Here is a 10,402-nt window from a genome sequence, read left to right on the forward strand (position 1 = left end):
CCTAGAATGGCCCCTTTTATATTCATGGACTGAAGTAGAACCTTACTGCCATCCAGATTTTATTGCATTTTATATTTTTGTCCCCTATTTATTTCTATATGTAATGTATTATTTATAGGTTGGATTGAATTTTAAAATTTATTTTTATTGTAAACTGCCCAGAGTCCCTCCTCATGGTGGAGATGAGCGGTGATAAAAATTTGATAAATAAATAAATAATGTTTATGTCACAAAATGTTTTATAAAATTTGCCAAATTTCAGTTCCACTGGAATCATGGGTCCTGGATTTTGGATGCATTCTGTAAGTTAACCCATCTGAGGTACCTTGGTTCAAAAATTGTTGCCCTATGATGTGCCATTTTGCCCAGTTAAAGGTTACACACAGACAAAGAGGAGAGTGTTAGTAGTATATAGGTAAACATGCTAAGGGTCCAGATAAAATTGGAATGTTGAAACATTTACAATAAAATTTTGGAATTAATTATAAAGAACAAACAGCTTCTCATGGGAAATAGATTCTGTTCTGGTTTTTACAAGACGTAACAAAGATATAGTAAGCAATTTCCTGATTTCAAAAAGTGGACACTAGAGGGGAATAAAGAGAAAAGGTTTACAAGCCTGTAAAATGTTGCAAAATGTTATAACAAGACTTTTGAAGGATGGAATCAGAAAATAGCCACAATATCAACAATGTCAGTAATGATGTGTGCTTCTATGGATAGACTATGTCCAAAAGATGTTATTGAAGAAATGACAATGCAGAACAAATTTTATCTGACAAGATATAGTATTGAAAGTGGATTTACAACTGACAGGCCAAGAGAATGACTTAGAAAAGGATGTTTCACTGGATCTACAAAAGAAACTGGCTGAGGTTTTAAAATTTAAAAGGGAAATACAAATGACAAACTAAGAGAGTGACCTGGATATGTTTTTTTTCCTATTGGATTTACAAAATAGGCTTGTTAAAGCCTTGAAGAACTCTGTGTGATGGGACAAAGAAAAAATGAAGAGAAATCAAATCCTATGACAATATTTGAATGAACTAAAGATTAACACTGTTAAAAGTAAAAGGAAGAGATATAAAGTTGGTTTATTTGGTCAAGGTTAAAACAAGATATTGTCCTGTCCCAGCCCAAATCACATGCAGTACACCAGAGAGCCAGTTGCAAACTTTACTGAGGAACTTGTGAGGTAAACAAAAGGCGGCAAGGAAGAGTAAATGCAAACGCACACACTCTACAGAAACAAGCCCAGAAGTCCCACCAGCTTGCCTTAAGGGAGTTTCACATTCAAAACAAGATTAGTCAAGCAAGTCCAAGGGTCCAGAGTCAGGTCACGAGGTTTCCAATCAGGAGTCAAGGCACAAGGAGTCCGGTAAGCAGACGGTTGTCTCCAATGACCGTTCGGGGCTTGCGGCTCCCTTTTTATGGAGGCAGAACTGGGTGGAGCTTATTTAGGAGGGCAGGGCTGCTTTCTTGCGCATAGCCTCTCCAACCTTCGCTCTTTCCTTTCCGGTCTCCTTGCTCTTGGGCTGGGAGGAGGTGGCAACCCCGCGTCCTCATCCCCACTGAGCAGCGACACTTGACCCTGCTGCTCATTGGCCGGCCTCACCTCCTCTGCCTGCCCAGATGGACCTTCGTCACCCCCGTCACTGCCTGCATGACTTCTGAAGCTGCCCCTGGACCCGGCTGCTCTTCCTTGTCCTCCGACTCAGACTCCAAGCCCCGCATGACAGATATGTTGTTACTTCTGGCAACCCTTTATGGACTTTCTGCTGACACCAGGACTGAAAAGATTATGTTTTATGGATTTGTTTATAGATAAGATATGGGAAGAAGAGATAAATGTCTGTAACCTTAGAGGGGGTGAAGAGGCAGTAAATTTGTGTATAGGTGTTGTGATGAAGGTTGGAAGCCACTTCCTTATCTATTTATTTTCTCTTTATTATATTCTTTTCTCTTTTCTCTTTTTTCTTGCACTTTTTACTCTTTCTATTCTTTTTCTTTAAGTTTAGTTTGTATTAGATTTTACTATTACAATCAAAATTCTTAATCAAAATTTTATATACTGTGTGTGTGTGTATATATATATATGAACTACTGTATGCAATTTCTGTATGCACACTTGCAGACACATAAACACGCATATACAAATTATCTGAAAGATATCATGGTGCAGTTTATCTGCCTGTATTGCTCCAAAGCATGGCAGAGGTTCTACTCTTTTATCTGAGTGTTAACCAAACCATGAAAATGGCCAACTGCCAGTCAAACAAAATGGCACTATCTGTGGGAAGTATAAAGAGAAGCTAATAAGAAAGTTACTGCATTTTTTTGTACAAATCCATTATACAGATTCTTCATCACAAAGAAATTGGTGATGCTTAATTAGACTTTACCCAGCACACATGGGAAAGTTTACTCAGAGATAAATATTGTATACACAATGAAAAGAGAATGTACAGTGAATGTTGCAAAATTCCCACACCCTTTATTCACCCAATGATTCAGAACAAATCCAGAGTCAACAACACTGTCTTTTTCATACAGGGATTCTATGGACAGCTAACCCTAACCCTTGCAATATGATTAGATAACAAGACAATAAGAAGTTTGTCCACCTCGATCCATGGAGTGTGGCTGTCAGCAGTAAAACCTGGTGATTTTAGGGTATTGGATACTTGGCGTTGTTGTAGTTGCATCATTCTCCTTGTTGTTTAGCGTCTACTGTTTTAAAATGGTACCAACAGTGGCAACAAGGGCATTTTGTTTGCAATGCTATGCATACACCTTCTGTATATCCTCAAGCAATAACACCGAGGTTTCCTCATAAGTAATTCTTAGCATAGCACAGCTTTGGAGTAGCACTGGTAATTGCTTCTAGCATGATTATGTATCATCCTGACTCTCTTTGCTGTCCTTGGTTTTTTCAACTGGTGGATATTTTGTGGTATAGAAAACATTAGGATAAGTTAGTATATATATTTTTTTCCTCCTAGCATTTTCCCCACAAACACAGGGTCTGCTCTTTTTGGATTAACTGAATGTTGATCCATTGGTTGTGATAGGAATTGACTGACTGGCTTGTCCGTCGAGTCTGACGTTGGGGGCTGAGAGTGACTGGCCCAAATGGTCTCCTGGTTTCTAGTCTGGAGTTTTAACCAGTAGACCAAATTGGCTCTCAATAAGGTAGTATAATTATTGTCCTCAATATGAAGCAAGGCCAGCATCACAGGGACAAGAGTAAACCTGCAGTTGCCAGGGTGTTCCAATGATGCTGTAAATAACTAACAAAGAAAGGTTCAGTAACAGCAATGAATCACTTGCTCCAAATTTGCTTTAATAAATCAGTGAGCCTTGGGGAGTATCTCAAGCTGTTTTTATTATAGCAACGTCCATTTATAGCTGCTTTTTTGGTATCATTTTGTGGCAATCATTTTAGCTTCCCACACCCCACAGCTAGCACTCACCAGCTAGGATAAGCATGGGGAGGCTTCTTCAATGGGATGCATAGCATTTATGGAAGATGGTGAATGCTGCCCAGGGGCAAGGTCCTTCCCACCAGCTGGTTGGAAATAAAGAGTTTTTCCCTAACCTACATAGCAATCAAGCTTTAAAAAACATCAACTGATGCCAGGGTACAGGTGAGATTTTGGAGGAAGGTCATGGAGGACTAACTGCTCTTGCCAAATGCTGCAGTTCATTTGAAAAATTATTTGCTATGCTCCAAACAGACTGTTTAGAAATCTCTACCAGTTCTAACACAAGCTCTACAAAAACTGTAATTGATGAATGTATATGAGACAAGTGCAAGAGAACAAACCAAGTATGTGTCTGAATGTGTGTATGTGCACAAGCAAGAGAATGGGTTGAGTGTGTAAGAACTGAGGCTTACATTTGACTATGGCTGCAGGAAAACATACCAAGCCCCAACCACTGCAGGCATGCAGCTGTCCTATTTGCCTAGAGTCAAATTTGCCTTTAGGCTCATTATCAGTTTCCCATTTCTCCTGTAATGAGAGTATCAGGAACTCCTAAAAATGAAATAGAAAGGCTCTGTGCACAAACTGGAGCATGAAACAAACTGAACTCTGTTCCTAAAAGGGCCCTCCAACTTTGAAATGAGGTTCAAGCTCCAGATCCTCCTCTTCCTCCTTCAAGTCTTGATTGGGCACAATATAGTTATCTTCTATGAAGCCATCATCATCCTCTGGATGGCACACAGCAACTCCACTAATTGGTTGGTTCCTACCATAAGTCATGTCCATGTCTTCTTCCTCAACATGGCTGCTTCCAGTGGAGCGGGAATCAGGCAACCGTTGATGGTGGTAGCTGGCATGGTTTTTCTGGAACAATTTGCATTTGGCAATCAGTGCAATCAGGAGGGAAATGGTGATAGCCAAAAGCACAAAGCCAGCAAAGTAGATCCAGTTTTTCCCAGCCTTTTTATCAGAAGGTGTGCTGGAAGATGCTGCAAAGAAAAGAAAGGTTATACAATTCAAGAGCTATCAATATACTGCAAGACCTGTGGCACCTGCAGCAAACTACAATGATGCCAAAATGATAACATATGTATGGCGCTGTCATGTAGATGCCACCATTACACACTTGTGTCCTGACATATGATGCAAGTATGTAAGTTGTGATACTTGCCCCCATTTGCCCCCCCACCCCATCCCCCTGTGGATGACCTGGGCAATACTCTGTTTTAGATGCAACTCCAAGCTTGCAAATCCTATGCAAACTTTTATGTAGAAGTAAATCCCATGGAACTCATAGAACTTCTGAATAAATATGAATAGGATTGCCTCTGTATTCTCCCCTTACAAAGTGTGAATAGGGAATATAAAGAAGAAAAAAAGCTCCATGAGAGACCAGGCTTCCTTTATTAAGAAATAAAACACCATTTGTCATCTCTGTTGCAATGGAAGACATTCCCTAGAAAATGAAATCCATTATTGTGGAGTGAGCTGAGCAGTGAAAATCCACACCCAGTTATATGGCTGATGACCCTTATAATTCTCCAATATAACCTGAGGCAGAGGAATACCAGAGAGCCAGTGTGGTCTAGTGGTGAAGGCACCAGGCTAGAAACCAGGAGTCTGTGAGTTCTAGTCCCGCCTTAGGCAAGAAAGCCAGCTGGGTGACCTTGGGCCAGTCACTCTCTCTCAGCCCAACTCACCTCACAGGGTTGTTATTGTGGGGAGGAGGAAGGAGTATTAGGTACGTTCACTGCCTTGAGTTACTTACAAAGTAATAAAGGCATGATAAAAAAAAATTAAAAATACACTGAGGTACAAACTGGGAAATGGGGAAAGCAGCTATGGTTGGGTTCACATAACATACTAAACCACAGAGTGGTTGACCACATTTTGGCCCAGCATTATCTGCAAGCCCAGCCTATGTTGTTTATTTATGGTTCAGTGTGCTGTGTAGACCAGGCAACTGGGTTAATTGAGGAAACCATGTTACGAGCAAGGATTGTACCACATCAAAATAGGCTGATGTCAACATGAGGTACAACCATTTCATATATAGGGTTATTGACTTCAGTGAGATCAATACTGAAATACCTTGTAGTTTTTCATTACATTTTACAAGCATACATAATCTTGCCTTAAAATAACAGTGACTAAAAATGTGCTAGGAATAATCTCCCAAAGAAATCAAGAACAACAACAAAAATCAAAAGTGTAGAGATTAGTTCATTGATCAGGTCATTAGATATCAGATGGTTTTAGGACTGAATCCTTTCTGATCAGTTTATTTTTTTATTTTTCCTCCTTTGTTTTTGTGTGCAGCCATAAGTGTGTTTAGGGTTTGGCTAATTACCCCAATATAAAAAAGCTGCTAAATAGCTACCCCTAGAAAGATGGGTATTAACTAAAAAACAATCTGAACAGGATTTCCCAATGTTGTCTTCTTCTTTTCCTTCAAAGGGACAATTTTGCAAAGACTGATAGGGAAGAGAACACCAATAGACACCCCCCTCCCCATTTTACTTTGTTCTGTCATGGCACACCCATTAAGACTAGGCTTCTGTCCCCTACTCATGGGAGCAGTATTTTTTGCTCAGTCTGTATAGATATATTTCAAATATCACCAGGGAATCTATTAGGAGTACTTCTAAAGCAGAGGAAACAAACCTTCTCTTTGGTTGTGTGCCATTACCATCCAGTGGGAGCAAGTATAATTGTCAGGTGGACATTTACTCAAACTTAGTCTGCATTTCCTGGAACTGTTTTGCATTAAAAGCCTTGCCTAGTTATAATCATTGTAGAACAGAGTTTCTCAGCCTGCTGCCCCCCACCGTGATTTTAATTACAGCCGTTACTTCATGCAGCCATCTTCATATGCCCACCATAACTCTTACTTAACTAATAATAATAACTTTTTGGAAAGGTACCTTTTGGGGAAGGGTAAGAAAAAGTGTATTTCTTATTATTGAAGTTCAGGACTGCCATCACAGTTTTATCAAAATAGGAACTTCCCCACTGCCAAATGTCCCTGTTGGTCTAGATCAGCAATGGATAGAATAGTAAACATCACCTGGCTTGTGATGACTGGGACTTTAATTCATCTCAATGAAAACTTTGCTAGAAAACTATTTGATGGTGATAGCTTTGGGACTTGGGGGAGAAATGCCAAATTGGGAAAAAAAACTGTAGGATTGTGCTATTACACTGAATCTGCAAGGTTGAAGTCATATGTCTTCCTTCACTTACTATCATTTACTAATGGCGATGGCCTCTTTGTAGCCTCAGTCTGAAGGAACTGAAGTTTTCTTCTGTGGCTCAGGGTCTGATAATCTGAAGCTCTGATCTCTTGAGTCTGGAGTTCTAGGTTTAAATGATAGAAAATCTGTTTAACTAAAGGAAACCATTATTTATTTCTGTTGCTGTACATCTTGATTTATGTTGGTTCTACATTTCACTGATACATTTTTTTACAAAATTTAATAAGGTAATACAATGGATACAAAACTTTTTCATTCATAAATTTAGGCTGCTCAAATATCCTTGCTTTAATGTTTAAATTGATTTCCAAATGTGTCTGTATTCCAGTCCATTATTTAAGGATGAGATATAATATATGAACATATTGGCTGGGTTCATGCACTGCATTAAACTATAATTTGTTTTTGCTTTAGCATGAAGTGTAACCTCAATTACTGCCGTTTATATATGTGAACTCAGCAATTTTTGATTATTCAATAAACCATCACTGAAAATTATGCCTTAGTGTCTTGTGTCACTCAGCAATTAAGCAAAGTGAAGGTTGTTTGTGTCTTTTTCCCCATGAAACTAGAAAGGTTCAGAGATTTATAAGACTGGCCTTGTGCTCTTTTTAAGATGTTATTAGATATCTGTGGGCTGAAGGATTATTTTATGCTAATCTGAATTGTCTACAGTGCATGTACACATACAATCACTGCTTTTTCATGACTCAAAAATAGGTTTTTAGTGGATAAGTCTTTCTATGTGCACCCCAAGGAAAGTCAGCCATGAAATAATATTATCTGCATACCAGCACAAAGGTTGATTCAACATGTGCATAGCTTTTTTATCCTGATAGAAGATCAGAATGATCTATTCTATCAGATAGAATGCCCTTCTTTTGGGCAGTTTTGGCCTCACCTTCTCTTTCTGGCACTGCTTGCTGGAAAGGAGTTAGGAAGTCACTGCACACTGAAGGGTTCCTCTCAAGTTTGACATGGTGGATTCTTTGCACATTTAATTGTGCAAGCTTATCTCCACAAGGCAGCTCATTGTTTCGCAGATCCAGATGGATAAGGATTCCAGAGGCAGAAAACATGGAGAGATCCAGAGACTGAAGTTTATTGTTGTTCAGAAGTAGGGAGTGAAGGCTTTTCAAGCCTTGGAAGCTCTTTTGGTGCACATAGGAAATACCACAGCTGCTTAGATCCAAAAGGCGAAGAGCACCGAGGTTACAAAAGAGAGAGGAGGAAAGAGTAGGAATGCTATTGCTGGACAGGTTTAGGCAACGTAAGGAAGAAAAGCTTCTCAGAAAAGGTCCACTCTTGGGCATCGTCAGGGAATTGAAAGACAGATCTAGGATGGCGATGTGTCTGGGAAGAGAATTTGGTGGGCGGAGAAGGCTCTTTCCACTGCAGGCGGCCCGTCCCTACAAAAATATATGCACATGTACGAGATAAGAAATTCAACAACCATCAGTGGAATTAATGTTTCAAACTGATTTGGGGATTCTTCTTTCCACAAGAATCCTTGAGTGACAGAAGCTAGAAAGGTAGATTCTGTTCCTTCCTTTTACATAAAACTAAAAACAGAGTTTAAATTAAAAATTGGATTATTTGCCAGGAACCTTGAGATTACCTCACAGGTAGATTTTGATGTTACTGTTTGTAAACAGATATGGTTTTGAGAAACTTTTTCCTTTTTGCCAGATGGTTATAATGAAAAGTTAAATACCATCAGTTACTTCTTAGTTATCCTGACACTGAATGGGCAGCACTTATTTTGTAACGCTTTTCGGGTCTCTGCCTCTTTTTTCTGCTGTGTCCCTGTGATATTGCCTTCCTCTTACATCCAGTCCATGCCTGAGGCAATCTTCTGTTCTGTTTATCCCTTCTGTGTAAGTAGAGTGTTTTCCTACCTTAAACAGGCAGCCACCCACAATCATTTTCAAGCAAGCACAAGCAGACCCACTTCACCATCCATTCTACAGTATTTGTGATGCTGTGTGTGTGTGTGTGTGTGTGAGTAGTCTTCACTAGAAAGATGAGTAATCTGTATCCCTTATTCCCATCTCATCTCCCTTCCTGGACTACTGAAACTCAGTTATAGTTATCAACCATCCACTTGTGCAGTCTTGAGAGGGAGTGCTTCAGGACACCCACTCTGATGGCTAAATGTACAAATCTTAAGAGTCGAGATTTGAGGAAGACAGAGATTTATTCTTGATTACCATTTCATTATGGTAATTACCATAAGTAATAAGTTATGGTACATTAACCATTTTATTCCTTGGAGCTTATCCACAAAATTGGTGTTTAACCAAATACAGTGATCAGGCTTCCCCTAGATTAAGTTCCTCCCATGGAGAACATTTAACTTAGTTAAACCTTGTAAAGATGACTCCTTGCTTACCATTTTATCAATGTTACAAGGATGTCCAGATACCACAGACCATGCCAAGAGAATGCTGGAGATCCAGAGGTACCAAATATCTTTCATTTTGCTTTAAAAAGCTGCAGGAGAGAAAAAGAACGCAATGCACACTTGGTGACACAACAATCCTAGGGACCTGTCCTCACCTTAACAGTATAATAACGAAGTGGTAATATAGGTAGAAAAAGTAAAGCATGGCTATTTTCAGCCTCCCAAAAGGCTACTACACCTCTCAGCCCAGTAAACTGGTTCATACATTCTGCAAATTCACTACTGTATTAAGCATGGTTTGTCCAATATACTACATTGGCTTAATTCACACAGTGCTCCATGTTATACAGGTAGTCTTCTCTTAATGACCATTCATTCAGTGACAGTTCAAAATTACAACAGCACTGAAAAAATTGACTTATGGCCTGTGCCCGAAATTATAACTGTTGCAGCACCCCCACAGTCACGTGATCAAAATTTGGGTGCCTGACAACCCACCTGCATTTACAACTGTGGGGCTGCTTCAACTCCCCTCCCCCATCTCCCCCCCCCATCTCTACCCTTTGAAAGCGCTGCACCCTGCCTTGTGGGGCAGGAAGCCCAGCTGTGCTGTGCACAACCACCGGCACCACCACCACAATGAAGTATTTCCCACATTTAGGGAAGAAGAGGTATTTCTCTTAGGGAATTAATCATTTAAGTAGAACATATCTGTATGCCCTGAGAATTTTGCTATTAAAGGGGCTCTAAGGCGAAACTGCTTAGGGGGTGCTGGGAAGCCTGGGAAGCCTATAGAGCTATTGTATAGCACTTTGCTGCTGTGGCTTCTTCTAAATGACCAACCTGAGTTGCTTGAGGCCGCTCTCACTCTTATCCAGTAAGTCCAGTCCTAATTCAGTAAGGGCTTAAATTTTATCAGTGGCTTATTAAGTGTGCTCACTGTGTTCTCTTGAGCTTGTGTTGGGCTTAGCCTTGGCAGATTGACCACAGATGCTCTCTATTACAGGAGGTGCAAGATATCTTGTATGCTACAAACCCTTGCCATTGCTGGAAATCAAAACCCATAACTCCCAAAGGGCAACAGGTAATAATTGAATCTGATAATGTGAGCTTTGGGAGAGCCAGTTTGGTGTGGTGGTTAAGGCATCAGGCTAGAAACCGGGAGACTGTGAGTTCTAGTCTGCCTTAGGCATGAAAACCGGCTGGGTGACCTTGGGCCAATCACTCTCTCCTAGCCCTAGGAAGGCGGCAATGGCAAA

General features: G+C 40.1%; 1 protein-coding gene across 1 annotated transcript; it reads right to left on the minus strand.

Moving 5' to 3' along the window:
* Nucleotides 1–3,322: 3,322 nt before the first annotated feature.
* On the minus strand, nt 3,323–9,290 carry C3H1orf210 (chromosome 3 C1orf210 homolog). The gene is made up of 4 exons (XM_063297760.1): nt 9,132–9,290; nt 7,641–8,148; nt 6,729–6,842; nt 3,323–4,474 (listed from the first exon to the last, which is right to left on the minus strand). The coding sequence occupies exons 1-4, from the start codon at nt 9,216–9,218 to the stop codon at nt 4,101–4,103; spliced, it is 1,083 nt and encodes a 360-aa protein (XP_063153830.1). The 5' UTR covers nt 9,219–9,290; the 3' UTR covers nt 3,323–4,100.
* Between the last annotated feature and the right edge of the window lie 1,112 nt (nt 9,291–10,402).

This window comes from Candoia aspera, chromosome 3 (assembly GCF_035149785.1).
Source record: "Candoia aspera isolate rCanAsp1 chromosome 3, rCanAsp1.hap2, whole genome shotgun sequence".
Taxonomy (NCBI): domain Eukaryota; kingdom Metazoa; phylum Chordata; class Lepidosauria; order Squamata; family Boidae; genus Candoia; species Candoia aspera.